Source organism: Suricata suricatta, chromosome 13, assembly GCF_006229205.1.
Source record: "Suricata suricatta isolate VVHF042 chromosome 13, meerkat_22Aug2017_6uvM2_HiC, whole genome shotgun sequence".
Lineage (NCBI taxonomy): Eukaryota > Metazoa > Chordata > Mammalia > Carnivora > Herpestidae > Suricata > Suricata suricatta.
Genome location: NC_043712.1, coordinates 17,492,903 through 17,512,254, shown reverse-complemented (window position 1 = coordinate 17,512,254; position 19,352 = coordinate 17,492,903). Strand labels below are relative to the sequence as shown.

Below are 19,352 nucleotides of genomic sequence, written 5' to 3'. Positions count from 1 at the left end.
ATCCTTGCCAGAGGAGGATTCTGAACTGGGCACTAGGCAGTGGAAGATGGGATAGACTGTAGAGAAATTTCAGTTGGAAAACTTTGAAAACTTGTGGAATGATGGTGTTCTGGTCTGCCGGGCCTGGTGGCTTAAACATCAAAAATTTATTTTCTCATGATTCTGGAAGCTTGGCATCTGAGCACAAAGTGTCCATGGGATTCGTTTCTTCTGCATCCTCTCTCCTTGGCTTGTAGATGGCCCTTGTTTCCCTTTGTCTTCTCGTGGTCTTCCCTCTGTGTGTGTCTATGTCCTAATTTTCTCTTCCTACAAGGACCCCAGTCATCCTGGATCAGGGCCCACCTTCAGGACTCCCTTTTAGCTTGATCACCTCTGTAGAAACCCTACCTCCAAATAAGGTCACATTCTGAGGTCCTAGGATTTAGGATGACAACATATGGATTTTGAGGGGACATAACTCAGCCAATAACCAACAGAAAGGAAGGTGAGAGACAGTGGAAGAAATGACTACAACCTTGGGGGGAAAGAAAGAACATTACTGTATAGACACTGGAGTCTGGAACAACTGGGTTGTTTCTGGGTCAGAAACCAACAGGTAGGAAAGCCGGCGGTAGAAATCCAAGTGCTGATGATGAGCTCTGGAAGGCATTCTGGACATCTGAACCAGGCCCAGGCACACCTTTGGTCTCCATGAAATGTGGTGAGCCAAGGAGAACGGATGATGCACTGGTAATAAAGAACCATTGATCCTGAGTCAGTGTTTTAGACCCAGGCAGAAGAATGGCATGGAAAGCAGCCTCTTGGCTTGCAGGTCAGGTTAACTCACTTATGTTGCTGCTGTGGGACTTACAGAGATCTGTTCCATGGGGTCTGTGCCTTCGAACACCCCACTTGGCTCTCGGTGCAGTGACGTGATTAAGCACCTGGGCAGGCTTTGGGTAAACCTCTTTGCTCCTTAAGCCTCAGCCTCCTCTGCCAAGGGGCAATGCTGAGAGTTTCAGTGTGAACATTTAGTGGGAGAATTAATCTAGAACACACAGGACTTTAGCAACTTCTAAATAAAGGATAGTATGCTCTTATAAAGAACACAGCCATAGGGAAATGTCCCTCCCGTTCCTGTATTTTTAATTTGCCATGTCAAACTCTATAGGGTACCTGCAAGGTACCCAAGGTCTGTACAGAATGTTGGGCACTTTGAAATGAACCAAACAGACCCACAGATGGGAAACAGAGACACTGGATGAGTAATTACAGAAGTAGTGAGTTTTCAGATGGGAAGCAATGCGATGGATGTATGGGAGCAAGATTTGTCTGTTCCTGGAGTGGAACAGAGTAATCAGACAGAGCTTCCCTGGGACAGTTCCATTAAAGTGATCCTGAGGGGGTGACCCCCAGGCATAGAGGACTCCTGGTACAGCCCTGGCCAACATTTTGGGAGACTTCTGCCTTCTGGCTAGCCTTGTATATATGCTCTTCGTCTTCAGCGTGAGGTTTAGTGGTAGGTGAGAAGAAAAAGAGACAGTGAAAGTAAGTAGGCAGGAAGCTTCTGGGGGGATGGGGAAGCCCTTTTCAAAGCAAGCCTAGCTTCAGAAAGATAAGGGCATATTAGAGAGGCCAGCTGACCAGGGTTCAAGGGATCAATGATTACTATGAGGCTCAGGGCAAGCCCTCCAAATCTGGGGCTGGACTTCTCCATCTCTAAGAGTGCCCTGAACACCTCATGGGCTCTGCACACTTTCAGTGTCTGCTTCCCTGCACTGATAGCCTTGAGGCAGGCTTATGCTAATTAGATGTAGATTGTGTGCAGGATTGCCCCGTGGCCTTCATCTTGTCACATGGGGATGTGTCCCCTGGGATCAACTTCCAGCAGCACACAGATGGTGCTGACTTCAGAAACGCCTCTCTCCATTGCTTTCACTATGTCTCTATCTTCCTGGACATCTGTGGGGAGGGACAAGGTGAAGGTGGGGAGAGTGTCACATGTCCTTCCAAGAACACTGTTCTGTGTCCCTCTGTAGAGATGCACAGCGGACAGGGGACCTGAGCATGCAAGCATTAGGTTTGACACGAGGCATCTGATTTAGATCAACACCTATTTTTGAGCTCCTTCTGCTTACAAGGAACCATTCTAGCAGTGAACAAAAGAGCCCTTAAATTGTAGGTGGGGATCATTTAATCCCAACTTCTCCTTTTTCAGAGAAGGGAAATGAAGTCCAGCAGCAAAAGGGAGGAGGGGGGGTATGACTTGTCATCTGTGAAGCTGAGCCCAGGTCTCTGGTTCCAGATCCCTGGTTCTGGGCTGGTGAGACAGCAGTGTCTCCCTTCCAGCCCCCTGAAATGTGACCACTGTTAATGAAGTTATTTTCCTACAGAAATAAGACCCCATCACCATTTTACCACCCCCCCCCCCCGGCCCCACCTTGTTAAGTTCGATGATTTCCTTTCACCACTTATACTCCAGGTAAATATTTCCTTCTCCACTTCTGAAGCTACCGCTTCAAGGTTCTCAGTTCCCTTAATGTGTTTCCTCTTGGTTCCACTGGAAAGCCTCTCTTTGCCCTTCCTCTCTGCCTCCTGGGGCCAAGCCTCCTTCTAGTCCCCGGCTCCATGTCGCAGAGTCTGGCCTTTCTCACTGCTTCTCTATTCTCTCTCAACTGCACACAGAGGTGGCTTGAGTCTGAGTCCCAAGCCCCAGGAAGGTTCTGAATGGAGGGCACCCTATGGATGTGTAAACATTTTACCTTGCTAACCCAGCCAGCCGCCTTCCAAAGGCAACAGGAAAACCAAGGACTGAGAGCCCCTGACAAAATAAAAAACCTGCAGGGAGAGAGAGAAAGAGAGAGGGAAAAGGGATCCTGTTTCAAAAGTTAATTTTCTCATTAGAAGAATTTTCTGTTGAAGGGGGAGTTGTTAGCTGGGGGAGCAAGAGAAGATGAGCCCGGTGGTGGGATGGGGGACACAAGAGTGGGTAGCTCCAGGAATTCTGCTCTTAGGAATTCTCCCTGGAGCAAAAGTGGCAACCCATAGATCCAGGGTAACTCCCTCCAAATCTGGAGTCAGAGCTTCAGCTTTGGAGGGGTCCATGGGGAGGTAACTTTCCACATGGAGCATCCTGATAGCAGCCAAATGAGATGGGATATATGATTTCTATGTAGGGTTTGTCAGTGAGTTTGAGGAGGACTTGGACTTTTTCAGGACTTCCTCTGATCAGCTCTTGATACATCAGTCAAGATGCCTTTGGAGTTCCTTCTCTCCTTGGCCTTTCTCTATTTTATTTCTAGTCATTTCCTACTTGTCATCATTCCTCGATATCACTCCTAAACCCTCCAGCATCTTAAAAATGAACTCACACTCAGACTGCTACTGTTTGCCAAGTATGGGGTGTGCATTGTGTCTTTTAAGTATGACAGAGTGCTTAAAGAGGGATATCAGTGACAGGATTAAGATCTGCAGAAGTGAAGTGATTTTCCCCAGATGTACAGCTAGGAATTGCTTTCATCAAAATTACCCTCAATCCAAAGATCCTGCTTTTTCTGGTACTAGGAACACTCTCTTCTGATTCTCCCTGTCCTTTAGCCATAGAGACATAAATTAGTGCCTTTGATTCTGTTTGTCCTTTTTCCTTCTCCCAGTGTGTCAGGAATCCTTCTATCCTTCTTGTGCTCCTTCATGAGACTCTTACTGAGGACCTGTGCTAGGCAAAGCTCGGTACAGGGTGGTAGGCATGGTACAGATGGTCCAGCCAGAGTCCTCACTCTCAAGAAGCATCCAGTCCAGGGGTACTCCAGAACCAGAGAATAAGTGTCTAGTTGCCTAAAATCAAAATTAGTTCAGAGGAGAGAAAGCATTCCTTACAGGGCTATCACAGAGAGCTTCTTGGAGGAGGTGGTTTCTGTTTTAGCCATTCAGAAACCTGGAAACACAGAAGAGCAGATTTGGATGAGGCATATGATGGGGGCCCCATTCAGTCCCCTCCTTTACCAGGTAGAGATCCAAGACCCAGAGGATTTATTCAGTGCTTCACCAAGATTACCCAGACAATGAGAGCAGGGTGACTTTGTGAGGAGACCCCTCCCCCCCAGCCATTGCCTGAAGGACTGTCAGGCAGGGAGTAGGCAGAGGAGTATAGGCAGACTTAGACGCCAGGCCAAAACTGCCATCCACATCAGCTGCTAACAGATTGACATGAATTCTGAGGCCCCAGTGCCCACAAAGGAATAAAGACTGTGTGGGCCTCCTCTGTTGATTTTGCTGGAAGTTCTCCATGATCCTTTGTTGAATGCTAATGGCAGATGCACCCTCAAGTTATGGTGACCACAGCAACTCACCAGCCCAAAGTAGGGACTGTCCTTATAAATGAGCATCTTTTATTCATTCTCATCTCCCTATCTTTCTCTTCCCACCTGGCCTTGTACATCATCCCACACTTAAAATATATTCTTAATTAGAAAGTCCTTTTACCCATCCAACAACCTGTCTGTGTCAAGGACACTGGGTATATTCCAGAAAGGCTGGGGAATAGAGTTGGGTGAGTATAAAGATACTTTGATCCAGAGAGGATCTGCTAAGTGTCTTCCTGGAGTTCCCAGAGTGGGGCTAGAAAAATCAGTCTTGGGACTTTCCCAAACACTCAGTTTGTGGTACCCCTGGGTAGTTGGTGTACTCCGGATCCCTGGTGACATTGATGGGTGAGAGAGAAATACCTGTAGAGTTAGTGAGTCTCAGGGTAGTGAATCCTAGGGTCTGCAATCCACTTACCAGTCAGTTGACCATAAACCCATCCATTTTCAGGGTGCCTGGGTGGCTCAGTCAGTTAAGTGTCTGGCTTTGGCTCAGGTCATGATCTCACAGTTGGTGGGTTCGAGCCCTGCGTCGGGCTCTGTGCTGACAGCTAGCTCAGAGCCTGGAGCCTGCTTCAAATTCTGTGTCTCCCTCTCTCTCTGACCCTCCCCTATTCGGGCTGTCTCTCTCTGTCTCTCAAAAATAAATAAAAAACATTAAAAAAATTTAAACCCATCCATTTTCATATCTGCCTCCATTAACATCACTACCTTAAAAGTGTTACATGGATGAAATGAATTGTTGCGTATGTAGACCTTAGTACAATGCTTGACCTGCTGTAGAGGCTTGGAAGATTTTACTTCATGAAGAAGTAAAACACTAACATAGTTTTATGTTAAGAGAGTGCTTTTCATTTCATTCTCTTATAAATATTAGCGTTAGTGTTAGAGAAAAGCAAGCTGAATTGGGTCTTAGGAAATTTGACAGTGACTCTGTGTAACCTGACAAATGCTTTTCATTTTCTGGTTCTGAAGTCCCTCACCTGTCGAGCGAAGAAGTTGGAAGTCATGATCTTCAAAATCCTTTCTTGCTCAGGGGTGTCTGTGTGGCTCAGTTGGTTACGGGTCCGACTCTGGGTTTCGGCTCAGGTCATGATCTCGAGGTTCATGAGTTTGAGTCCCACATCGGGGTCTGTGCTGATGGGGCCAAGCCTGATTGGGATTCTCTCTTTCTCCCTCTATCTCTGCCCCTGTTGGCTGCTCTCTGTTTGTTCTCTCTCCTGGTCAAAACAAGTAAATAAACTTAAAAAAAGTTTTTAAACCTTTTTAGCTGAGATATAAAGGATGTCTGCCTTTCTATGGGGATAAGTTTCACAACTAACCAGGACTCCTATTAGAAGCTAGAAACATTAGCTTTGCAGCCCTTGACCCTTGATTCTCTGTGCCAACTTTCCTGATAGTTCAGCACCACTGGCCATTTGATGACTGCTAATGGTTGACGTGCACTCAAAGTTATGAAGACTATCGTCTTCTTACCCATATAACAGCCTTGTAAAATCAAAGGTGTTCAGATTTCCATTATTATGATTGTTAATATTTTGTCTAGCTCGGCTACCCATTCTGCAACAGAAAACTTTCTTGTAAGTTCCATACTTAAAACCAATAAAAGTGAAACCATTTGGGCTGCACTTGTGACGAGAAACCCCCAAAGCCAGCTCGCCTATCCCCTCCATCCCTCCAGCTCTCACCGTGCCCTAAGGGGGTTCTTGAGTTTACGTTAGTATCTGCTGGATCTTGCAGAGCACAGTTTGAAAACCACTGGTCTAGGACATCCTGATAAAAGTTTTATCAGAGAGAAGTAACTTATCCCCCACCCCTTTACATCCTTTATTTATTCATCTTTCTCTCTCCGGGCCACATAGGGCTATATGACAAATGTTCATATACCTCACGTGACCGAGGATGGGTCGTGGGAATTCACACCGTCAGTGACCAAGGCAACAGAGACCCACGCTACTTTTTCTCCCTGAAGACAGACCGGGCCCGGAAAGTGACCACCATCAATGCATACCGCAGCTACCTCCCAGGCCAGTGGGTACACCTAGCTGCCACCTACGATGGGCGGCTGATGAAGCTCTATGTGAATGGTGCCCAAGTGGCAACCTCCGGGGAGCAGGTAGGCGGCATATTCAGCCCGTTGACCCAGAAGTGTAAAGTGCTCATGTTGGGAGGCAGTGCTCTGAATCACAACTACCGGGGCCATATCGAGCGCTTCAGTCTGTGGAAGGTGGCCAGGACTCAGCGGGAAATCCTGTCGGACATGGAAACCCGCGGCCTCCACAGCCCTCTACCTCAGCTCCTCCTCCAGGAGAACTGGGACAATGTGAAGCGCACCTGGTCCCCCATGAAGGATGGCAACATCCCCCAAGTAGAACTCAGCAGTGCCCATGGCTTCCTGCTGGACACAAGTCTGGAGCCTCCCCTGTGCGGGCAGACGTTGTGTGACAACGCGGAGGTGATCACCAGCTACAACCAGCTCCCGCGTTTCCGCCGGCCCAAGGTGGTGCGCTACCGCGTGGTCAACCTCTATGATGATAGCCACGAGAACCCCACGGTGAGCCGCCAGCAGATTGACTTCCAGCACCGGCAGCTGGCCGAGGCCTTCAAGCACTACAACATCTCCTGGGAGCTGGAGGTGCTGGAGGTGAGCAACTCCTCCCTGCGCCACCGCCTCGTGCTGGCCAACTGTGACATCAGCAAGATCGGGGACGAGAACTGCGACCCCGAGTGCAACCACACGCTGACCGGCCACGACGGCGGGGACTGCCGTCACCTGCGCCACCCCGCCTTTGTGAAGAAGCAGCACAACGGAGTGTGCGACATGGACTGCAATTACGAACGGTTCAACTTCGACGGCGGAGAGTGCTGTGACCCCGAGATTACCGATGTCACCAAGACTTGCTTCGACCCTGACTCTCCGCACAGGTAAGGCCTGCCAGGCAGGCGATACCCGGCTGCTGGCTGACTTGTCCCCCATTGTGTAGGGGAGGCACTGGACATCCCTGGGGGGGACAGAATTTTCCAGTTCACACAGCGGCTTCATGACCAAGGCCAGTCTCTTACTGAGTTCTCTTGGGGATGATAAGCAAGGATAGCCCATCACGACCGTATTCACTGACCCCTGAGGGACTAAGAAGGAACACTCAACTCTGTCTTCTCAAAGGGCACAGAGTCTAAACTGGGTGATGTGGGCTGAGTACCAATAGCTGTCATAGAATATGTGGTAGAGTGGGGTGCAGCGCATTAGCCAATACGCAGTCCCTGGCCACTTGCGACTGTTTATGTTGAAATTAGCTGAGATTAAATAATTTTAAAATCTGTCCTGAGTCATATTAGCCACATTTCAAGTACTCAGCAGCCTTGTGGGCTAGTGGCTACCATGCTGGACAGAGCAGTAGGGGATACCCTTCCCAGCAGAACATTCATTCTGTTGCACCGTGCTGGCAACATGGGGATCACCACGGTTGGAGAGCCTGGGTTCAGGTCTCAGCTATACTGTTTCCTCACCCCATGACCCCCCTTAGATGCTATGCTATATTTTCCTCTGTAAAGGGGGAGTAAGAACAGCACCTGCTTTGTCCAGTGGCTCTGAGGGTTGAGAAGGGGCTCTCAAAGCGTAATCCCTCTCATGGTGTCTAGCAGGCCATTCGCTCTCAGTAAGCGTATTTGTCATGACTCATGTAAAGAGAGGTGGTGTGTGCTGTCCTTAGGGAGTACCAGGCGAGATCAAAGAGGAAAACACTGGCTCTCAGCTTGAATATCTCTGGGAAAGCTTAGGTACAGTTTGGGCATCCAAGGTTACGTTAGGGGAGAAAGGAGGGCACAAGGCAGAGGGACTTCAGGAAGGGGAAGCTTCTGTCTGATGCCTCACTCAGCCTCTGCTAGCACTAGCGACTCTAACCAGCAATCCCAAAGAAAAGCCCAAAGGGGAACCCGAGGGTGATCTGTATTCAGTATGGGACCTGGAGGAACTGGCTCCCAGTCAGAAACACAGGTACCCTCCACTTTCCTGATTTCCTAGGTTCACACTGAACATGTCCATTCTGTCCAGCACGCCAGACCCTGGACTTGCTGATGGCTCGAGCACATTTGCCGACCTCTGCAGGCTTTCTGCTGACTCTTCTGATGTCTCTCTCGAAAGAGCAAGGGCCTCCCATGCACAGACAAACTACCTATGTGCAAAGGAATGACGATACTGGCAGGAGACTGTCGTGCCTGGGAGCAGGACAGAAAGTGCGTCAGCTCAGCCTGCTGGCTCCAGGCAGGCCCTGGACTCTCACCTTGGTGCAGAGACGTGAGCGGCCCAGGCGGGAGGAAGCCTTGCCATGGGGCCAGTTCCTTCCAGGTCATAATGTATTCTCATCTCTGCTCTCATTTGGGCTTTGACAGAATTTGGCAAAGAGGGCAAGACAGGGGTTAGTATTTGCATTTGACAGATAGGGAGATAGAGGACATTACCGGGTAAAATGACTCAGCCAGCCGAAGTCATGGGTCAGGAGAATCATTCAGCTAAGTCACAGATGCAGGTCTCTGAGCTGAAGGCAGTGTGCCCTCTACTGAGCAGGCAAAGTGGGCGTTGAGGAGGGTGAAGGGCCACGAATAGATAGCTGTAAGTCATTCACCCATCTTTACATATATTCCTTCCTTCATTCATTCATTCAAAAAATGTTTATTCAGCACCTACCAAGTGCCAGGAAGGTGGGTACGCTAAGCCCTATTTTGCTGATGGAAATCCAGGATTCAGGATGACAAGGTTACTTGCAAATGAATGGAGAGTTTAGATTCCAATCCAGATTGGTTGACTCTAAAGCTCCCATTGAAGGAGGGTATTTTTAATCCTAAGGAACAGTAGGAAGCAGAGCTGAAGAAGGGCAGGCGTGACTGAGAGGGTGGCTTCACTAAAGCCTTGAGGAAAAAACTGCTGAGTTAATTGGGTCGGGACCGAGGGCAGCTGGCGTTTGTGGCAGGTGAGCTGTCCTGGTGTGGAGGGACCGAGGGGCCCCAGGTCCCAGATACCTCAGCATCAGCAGACCAAGCTGGCAGCCTCCAGTGGCCTCCTCTTTTCTAAGTCACGGGACTGCCTGCCCAGAATGTCTGTGAACAGCTGTGTGCCAGCTCTGTGACCACCCATGCAACAGCCTGTCTGTTTGCTGGCTGGGAAGGTCATGTGCCCTGGGTGAGGGCCACCAGGCAGTGTGTCATCTCCTGATGACCTGGGGGTGACAGCATTCTGGCTGTATCAGCTCTCCTCTGTGCACAGAGAAACTGTGGAAGTTTGCAGAGAAATACTTGCTTTGTGACTTTTTAAAAAAGAGAGAGAGGGAAGGAGGGAGGAAGAAAGAAAGAAGAAAGAAAGGAGGGAGGGAAGGAAGGGAGGAAGGCACCTGTAACATAAGCAGTGAAAATATGACATTATCTAGGTGAGTTTTAATAATGAGCTGAACTTCTTTCTTCTCTCTCTCTTTCTTTCTTAATAAGTAAAGACAGTAAAACTATCAATTACAAACTGATATCTTTGAAATGTATAGGGGAAAATGAATCAATATAAAATGCATCACCACAGAATGTCATTGTCAGGATTCTCAAAAAGTTTCTAAATGTGTGTTCTCCATTTCTGTTTGCAGTATGCTATACACTAGTAAGCAGTGCCAACTTTGAGTAGTGCTGATTAAAATTCACCATTCTGACAATTTTACTCCCTTGAGTAAAATAAGATTTTTCCCCCAGTAATGCAGCTGGGCAGATCCGTGCACTCCAGCAAAGAAGTACCATTTTTTTTATTAAAAAAAATTTTTTTATGTTTCTTTTATTTATTTTTGAGAGACAGAGAGACAGCGTGAGCAGGGGAGGGTCAGAGAGAGAGGGAGATACAGAATCCAAAGCAGGCTCAAGGCTCTGTGCTAGCTGTCAGCACAGAGCTCGATGCGGGGCTCGAACCCATGAACCATGAGATCATGACCTGAGCCGAAGCTGGACACTTAACCGACTGAGCCACCTAGGCACCCCTGTACCATTTTTTAAAAACACATTTAGATTCCTTTACATCATGGTCCTTAAGCCCCTTAGTCCATGTTCTCAGGGATTCATGTGCTATAGGAGAGCTACTAATCCTAGCAGAGGGTTGCAGAAGATTTCCAAATTATGCCCAGTGTCAGACCTAGAAACATCCTCACAGATTATTGGTGCAAATCCCTTATCCCCCCATAGAGGGAAACTGAGACCAAAGCTCACACTGTCCATTAGTGGTCAATCTAGGGTTAAGGTTGCTCTGGATTTCTGACTTCTGGCCATCGCCGTGGTGCAGCTACCCAGCATGGCCTTCATATCCTTGCCAGCCACAGAACCTGCCCCCTTGCATTCTATCCTCACTCTCTTCCCAGATATCCCCCAAGAGCTTGGCATTATGAAGTGCTTGTATGAGTGAGTTTAGAAGAGAATCAGATAATGGCCTTGGGATTCCATGGGGCCCCATAGAACTATTAGAGCTACATTGATAGCTAGTCTTCCTTACTAAGAGGCCATAATAAAAGCAGTCAGTTGAGGCTGTGCACAGAGAGAGGGACTAGACAGTGAGTGGCCAGGATATTGATAACCGTTTGAAGATGTTTGGCCTGGATGAGAATCCTCACAGGGCTATGACTATAGGGCCATGTGGCATGTACTTCATGTCCCCAAAAGCCTGTCATGTGGGAAAGGGAGCAGAATTACTCTGTATGGTATCTAAGCTCTGGCCAGGACTGGCATGTTGGAATTATAGGAGGCAGCTTGGAGCTGAGTAACAGATAATGTCATCCCCCCTCAGAATGGTCCTCTCAGGGGAATGCCCTGTCACCTGAGGCACACACAATGAGGATTATGGCAGTGCTGTACAAAGTAGCCTTGATGGTGTTGAGGTTGAGTACTGCTTACTCCAAGTTGTGTTCTAGAGCTGCATGGTTGTAGATATTTATTGGGTATGCCAGGCTCTCTGCTGTTCACTGGGAGTGCTGAGTGAGTGGGGCACATCCATCCCCAGTGAGGGGCTTCTGCTTGGCTGGGGTAGTCATATTCAAACATAAGAAATTCTGATCCATGACAACAACATGCAGGGGGATGGGAGTTCTACAAGGCAGAGATCTGCTCTGACTAGGGAAACGAGGCAAGGTTGGCTGGCGGATGCGTGATTTGAGGAGCACCCGGGGATGGGCAGCACGTTCAGAGGTAGAGATGCAGCTTGTGTAGGTCAGGTCCCAGCAGTAAACAGGTGACACATTCAGACAGAACAATTAAGGAGAGTTGAAGAGGGGGGGCTAATTTGGAGGAGACGCTATTTATAACAGGGTAGGTAGGGTTTAGGACAATCGCCAAGACCAGGGTCACCAACACTGGGGAGCCATTTCCATCCTTGGCCTGGAGGGGCAAGAAGAGAGTGGTTTGGGAACCTAAGAGAGTGGATGTATGTGGAAGCCTCCTGGGCACAGCAGTGACTCTCCATAAAGAGGGATAGCCAGCCTACTGTGGCCCCCAGGCCAGAAGGGAGCCAGGAGAGTCCATTCTCCATTGACATTCTCCTCTGCCTTCCAGGCTTCTGCCAGTACTTACCACTGGAAAATGAAAATAGAATCGCAGCACAAAGGAACCCATAGAGGCACCCCAAAGAAGCCAACCTCCAAGGGCACAGAGCAGGGAGGAGAGGGTATGGGCAGTGGATGCGGATGAGCAAACGGCATGTCCGGAACACAAAGAAAGACAGCCCATGCAGAGGGCACAGGATAAGCAAGAGGACAAGAGGGGAGGAAGGGCTTGGAGAATAACGAGTCCTCAGTATAACTGGGACCCAGACCATAAGCAGAAGAGGGTCTGCTTTATGTCATGGCAAACTCTAGTATCAGGCTAAATCCTTCCTTCCTGCCTCTCTCCCTTTCTTCATCCCCTCCTCTTCCCTCCCCACCCTTCCCTCTCCACCTCTTTCCTCTCCTCTCCTCCCCCTTCCCTTCCTTCCCTCCCTCCTTTTTTTCTTTTTTTCTTCTTTTCCTCTCCCAGTAAATATTTGTTGAATGCTTCTTCTGTGCCAGCCCAGTCCCTGCCTTTGGAGCTCACCATCTAGTGGGAAAGACAGACAAGAAAGCATGCCATTGTAATCATGGGTGTGAACAAAGGGTCCCCAGTGTCAGCCAGAAGGAGCAGTCTGTGTGAGAAGTAAAAACTTTTCTATCAGACTGGCCATTTAGAAAAAGACATTCCATTGAACTTGGCCATTCTCTACAGTGGTGGAGATGAGCCAGGGAGGCAGAACTTAATCCATAGCCATTGGAGATGTCTACTAACAAGTTAGAATGCCCTTCACTTGTCTTTTTATAGCTAAATTGGAGAACCTGGATATTAAGGGATATTCCTAGTGTCAGGAACCCCAGGAGCAATTGACACTTTGGGCTGTATGCACCCCACTGGGAAAGTATATTGCAACAAACCTGTTGAGTTTCTGTTTGAACCCTCTAAACTGCAAGCTATAGTACAGTTAGATGAACTTGACCTTTATCTATGAACATCAATTCATATGCAGTAGGACAAATAGAAAAAGATTTGCCTTGCACACTCTTGGCTCAGAGGGAAACATTTTCTTTGTCTTCCCTTTATTGTTATTTTTAATGGAACAAGGGCATTCCCCTGGGGCCATGCTATTTTTCTTTTTTTTTTTTTTTTTGGATCTAAGCTGACATTGCTGGAAGTCTTTGGAATGGACTGTACTAAGCCTTGAGGCAGGCTCCTCAACCCCTCTGCTGGCACTATGGTTCTCACTGTCTTCCCCCACCCCTTGTCAGAGACCATTAAATGGTTTGCCTTCACATATTGGGGTCTCTCACCTTTTTTCTGGAATGATCTCATTGAATATACACTTGTTTCTCCATGCTTCCTCCCAAATCTGGAAAAGTTGTATGGAATCAGAAACTTTCTGAGCCAAAAGGAGCAGTGGTGAGGTCCAGCCTTCTCTTGCTATAGATGAGTAGGGCAGGCTCCCAAGAAGGGCCAGCACTGACTCAGGCCTCCCAGTGAAAGTGAGGCCAAGCTAAGAGCAGGATCCAGGATCTCATCTCTCTATCCCAAGGCATCTCCACCCTCCTACATCGCCATGGTATCTTAGAAACTGGGGATTTGAAACTTGGAAACATTCTCTTTAGTATGGTCATGTCTGTATCTATCATCCATATTTTGTTAAGATGCTTTAATATGGAGGGCACTGCGGTAAATGCCCTAGGGACTCAATGTGTAATCTGTATCCTGAAGGTGCTTATACTCTGTGGTTTCATGACATTTTGGTACAGTCACTCAAGAGATGTCAAGAAGGTGGATGATTAATTTCCCAGTGAACCACACAGATGATAAGGTTTGCATGAGCCCTGAGAAATGGCAGGATCCCTGCGGTTTGGAGAACTTAGAAAAGATTTTCTGGTAGAGGAGATCTACAAACAGACCTCCAGAATTAAAAGACTTTGTAATGACAGAAAAGAACAAAGAGATTAAGGGGGACGGTGATGGGAGGGTTCAAGGAAGAGGTGACTCTACTTGGGACTTCATGCAGTTCAATGTCATGATTTGTTCTTCTGGCCATAGAGCTCCAAGAATCAGACTGATGTAGAATGAAAATAGCATTCTGGGGAAATAGATTCTAGCCCTGGCCCAGCAGCATCTTAACTATGCAATCTTGGGCAAGTCTCATAATCTCCTTGAGCCTCTGTTTCCACATCTATGGAAAGGGAATGATAATAATATCTGACTGCCTGGATCATGTGATTGCCTTGAGGGTCACATAAAATAATATCCCAGCAAGAGTTCTGGGAAGAGTTAACCAGCACACAGATGAAAGAGGGCTTTGTTATTTGTTCAGTAACTTTGTTCATTCTTTTCCAGTAATCATGTAAGAGAAATTGCTTGGAATTTTATAATCAGAATATCAGCGTTTATTTAATGTGACTAATATTCATTAAAGCAATAACAGGAGTCAGGCCTGGTATGGTGGAAAAGTGATATGTGTTGGAGACTGACCAGGGTTGTATCCTGGTTCCACTCTTCATTAGCTGTCTGACCTTGGCTTGTTTCTCAGTGAGAGTTGCTGGTTTCTCATCTGTGAAAACGGTGAGAACAGCGTTCCAGCACTGTATCGAGAAACTTCCATGCAGTCATCTGTATGAAATGCCTGGTAGATTGTGGGGTGCACAGTAGGTGCAAAAAATTCCCTCCCTTCCAGTATGCACACACAGACTCCTCTTAGCATTGTTTGCTGGAGACTGCCTTTCCACAGGCTCATCAAAAAGGCCTGTAGGACACACACATTGAGGGCATTTACACAGATTACTTTCATTCTTAAAATACAAACTTTTTTTAGGACTGGCCACAGAATTGGTATTTTTAAATAAAGAGCATATAACATATCAAACTTCGTGAGCCTGCACACTAGTTTATTTTTGAAACTCAAATGTCTCACTGTGTTAGAGGACATATTCCCACACGGAATGATTCCAGGCAGTGCTGGGATTGGTCACAATGGGTGATATGCCAGTTTGATTGAAGTTCCAAGATTTTTCAACCATTTCCAGCCCACGTCCCATTCTCTCTGCTTCTGTTCCAAGTTCCCCTCATGCATTTCATCTAAGCAAAGTCCACCTTACTCATGTCCACTCTGTGACTCTGTGCACAGGTGAGTTTGGTCTTTGAGAGCAGGAGAGAGGGGCAAATGGAGTGAACAGAACTGCTTGTGACCCCTCCCCACGATGTTAAGAAGGAACTCAAGGGGCACCGGGGTGGCTCAGTCAGTTAAGCATCTAATTCTTGATTTCATCCCAGGGCATGATCTCACCATTTGTGTGTTTGAGCCCTGTGTTCGACATTTTGCTGACAGAGCAGAGTGTGCTTAGGATTCTCTCACTCCCTCCAACTCTGCCCCTCCCCTGCTCATGCTCTCTCTCTCTCTCTCTCTCTCTCAAAATAAATAAAATAAACATTAAATTTTTTTAAAAAAAGAAGAGGATGGAGCTCAAAACAGGGACCAGTGAGTAGCTATGCAGGCTCAGTAGAGTCTCACAAATAAATAAGAATATGAGATTTGGAGACCAAGCATACTTGAAATCAAGCCATTTAACATCTCTGTGACCTTTAACAAGTCTCTAGCTTTTATCAAAGCCTCAGATGCCTCAAATGCCTCATCCTCGAAATTAGGGACGAGAGTACCACAGTTGACGGCGTTGAGTGGTTCAGAGGATTCTGTGAAATGATGTAGGGGTCGGTCCTTTACAACAGCACCTGCCACTTAGTGAGCAGTCACAGTAACAGTGGTGGTGGTTTGGGGATTTTCTGTCTCTGGAAAATCTTTTGACCTCTTACACACATATTTCCTAATTCCCAGACCCCTCTGGATCCTGAGTCCTCCCCTCCCACCAACCTTTGGGCTGGAGTGTGGGAGAGACAAATTGATCCCACTCTTCTACTAAAGGCCTTTTAATTTTGGCTCCTGTATGTTCCATTTTTAAAAGATATTCTTTACTCCAAACACCTTGCTCATATTAAATAACACATTCCTTGTTCCAGGCAGCACACTGCCATAAGTTTATGCGTCTCCAGCAAAAAGCAGAGGCACGTCTGGGATCCCAAGATGGGGCTCACTGTGTGGCTCTCGCACATGCAAATGGAGGAGCTGGAAGCCAGGGGAGCTCCCCTAAGATGCTCAGGACCCCACTGAGTCACATAAAAGGCAGCAGAAGGCTGTGGCTGGCCTCCTACTTTTACCACATCAGGATCTCTGTCTCAGAGTTTACAGGCAAAAGTTGGAGCTACTCCTGTGTCACTCCTTTTCCTAGATGTGTGTTTCCATTTCCAGCTCCCTGGACAGGCAGCAGCACTCGGTGCCCTCTCAAGAGCCTCAGTGGGAGGCACCTGGGTTTTTCCACCCTGGGTCTGGCATAATTACTTCTTTCTCCATCCACTGGTGACACTGACCACTCATGACAGCCTCGGCTCGCCCAGACGCCATTCCTTCCAGGGTGGGAAACAAAGTGGTGGGGGTGTGAGAGAGGGTGGAACGGACAGACACCAGGACGTTTTGCTTTAGTGAAACGCATTTCCCTAAATTGACCACAGGTTGTCTGGTACCTGCAGACTCACAGCTGGCTAGTTTTCCATCTTCCTGAGGGGACATCCACACTCCCAACTCTCACTTTCTGGAAACACAAAACTAGTGTGTGTACAGCAGTGCCTTTTGCTCATGGTTTGTTTTACCCAAGTCCAACAGGCTCCCATTTTCCTGTTTTGTTTTGCTTTAAAAGGCATATTTTCTTGTCTCCTTTTCTCTGTGCCTTCCTTTCTTTCTCTTTTCCATGTTCTATGTTTTTTTGGTGATCCGATGGTGAAGGGCAGAGGGTAAGGAGAATATTGTCTCCATTTCAGGTGTGATTCCAGCATTTTGTGAGTTCAGACAGACAGCACACCTCTTAGCCCTGATCAAGCTTGAATCCTGGCCACAGAGGGCAACAGTGGGTGTGTTGAATACCACACAAGCATGGACTATCTTGGGCTCTTCCAGAGCATGGAAGAGAGACATGAGAGAGAGAGAAGGGTCTTTCCCATGAGAATTCATGGTAGAAAAACACAGTTTGCCCTGTGTGTTGGCCAAACATGAGGAAGGAAGTGACTAGATATTTCCAGTAACTTCTTTGTCAGCATAGAGTAAGTCACTTCTTTTAATTTACATTTTTTCTTCTGTAAAATGGGCAGATTTGGGTAGGATTTTTCTACGATCTTTTCCCATTCATACAGTTTCAGATCAGAGGTTGTAATCCAGTTTCCAGGCCTGTGGGGACTGGAGCTGAAATACAAATGGGGAGCTTGATATAGGAAGGTATGAGCAAGTCCATGCGTTAACGCTGGGGACATCCAGGGAAATAAGGGACAGTCCCTGCCTTCAAAGTATTTACTGGACTCTCTGATCAATTGAGTCTGATGTGTTCAGCATAGCAATGAAGGCACAATTACCTCTCTGACAAGTTAAAAGAATGTGACTCCCATTACCCAGGTCCCTGTGACAGCGTGATGGTGCGGCCCTACCTTGGGCAATCTGCGTGTCTGCCATTTTCTTTTCCCTTAGGCCCTGAATGCGGCATCCTCTTTCCAAAAATCAATTTGAATTTAATTCTACTTTTGATAGCCTGACCTACAACGTCATGGTCTTCATTATATCCCCATACTTAAAATGTTTGATTGTCACATGACTCTTTGAGAGACCCAAATTTGGGGATGCTACTAGACTTTTTCAAGCCATCCAGAGAGATCTACATCTACTGTAATTACTATACAGTTGTGTCTTAGGTGATTCTGCTGTTGCTCTTAGGCGATTTGTATGGGGTTGCAGTTCAAACTAAAATCTAGAAGTTGCTATATTGACACATATTGGTGATGATGTAATTTTTGCTCTAGCCTTCCCAAACATAATATTGTTCAGTCAGTAGTCACATAAGTTATATGGCTTACATGGCTCAAAATTAGAGATGAACTACATAGTCTACTGAAATATCGCCTATACCCAGAACGTGGCGGCTGCTACACCTTACAAAAAGGGGGTGATTTTCTTTATTTAATTGTGCGTCAAGTAGAAGATGACAGACCACAGGGCTGCTAGGGAGCTGTGTGTATTCTGCTTAATGTCGTCAGTTCTATTATTTATCAACTGTGATTTTGATCCTCCAAGAAGAAAGGGAGGTGGTAGGAAGAGTTAGCTTGTGGGCCCTGGATGTGCACACTTGTGTTGTGAAAACAGTAGTTTGACATGAGATGGTCACATTACTCTTCTGATACTTTTGAACATACCATTACACTTCAATTGTTTTTTCTCCTTACTGATCAGAGTATATTCTTCATGTTTAATGGCTTCCCCAAAATAAGTAAGCTCTGAGAATATGGGACTATTGAAGCAGAGATTATAGAATCCCAAGAAAAGATCTCAGGGAAGTAACTATTCCTTTAACTGTGTGTGTGTGTGTGTGTGTGTGTGTGTGTGTATGTGTATGTGCATGTGTGTGTGTGTGTGTGTATATGCGCATGTGTGTGTGCATGTGCGCACACACAACACACCCACGTGTGTGCACATGCACCTGTGGTGTGCAGGCACAGTGCCAGGTGCTTGGGGTATAGCAAAGAATCTTTCACAAGATAGGTGTGATTCTGCAGTCACGGAATTTCCTACAGGTAGGTATGTAGCTAGTTGGATAAATGCTCTAAAGAGGAGTCCAAGGTCTGGGATAACTCCGAGGATGGATACTTGACTCATCAGAGGTCAGGTCCCTTTGAGGCTGAGTCCTGAAGAATGAGTCATGCTAACCAAGTGAGTGTAGCTGAGCTTGCCAGGAACCAGGTGTTCTGACTCTTTGTCTTCTGCCCCAGCAGTCTCTAAAAGCCATTTTCAAAAAAGGCAAATGAGAAAAAAATAGGAGCTGAGTAGATCCTAGTGGAAAGGTATTCATTTTTTGACATGCCTGGGTCGCTCAGTTTGGTTGAGTGTCCAACTCTTGATTTTGGCTCAGGTCACGATCTCATAGTTCTTGAAATCGAGCCCCTCTTCGGACTCTGCACTGGTATCATGAAGCCTGCTTGGGATTCTCTCTCCCTCTCTCTCTCTGCCCCTCCCATGCCCATGTTCTCTCTCTCTCTCTCTGTTTCAAAATAAACAAAAAATTAAAAAATATTTATTTAAAAGAAACAGTGATGTCATACCCAGTAGTGTACGTATACCTTCAGCTTGGAAAGTGTCATTGCTCTGTACTTCTTCCCCATTCAGTACCCTCTCTGTGCTAACACAATCATAAGAGAAGATAAGATAGGGACGTGGTCTGCAGTATCCAACACATGAGCTGTCAGAGCCTACCTCCTTTACCTGTGACCAGGTAGAGAGATCTTGGAAAACTCATGTCACCTCACTGAGTCTTGATTTCTTCCCCTATAAGCTGGGGATACCCAATACATTGGGTTTTTGTAAAGCTTCAAAGAGTA

At 47.0% G+C, this 19,352-nt stretch overlaps 1 protein-coding gene across 1 annotated transcript in view; it reads left to right on the top strand.

Moving 5' to 3' along the window:
• The window catches only part of PAPPA (pappalysin 1), a gene marked incomplete at its 5' end in the record, with an annotated part of 251,587 nt that overhangs the window by 26,386 nt on the left and 205,849 nt on the right, over window positions 1-19,352 (top strand). Inside the window, one exon of the mRNA XM_029919628.1 lies at window positions 6,203-7,265. Coding sequence (XP_029775488.1) covers window positions 6,203-7,265 — 1,063 coding nt within the window. The remainder of the gene's footprint in view (window positions 1-6,202; window positions 7,266-19,352) is intronic.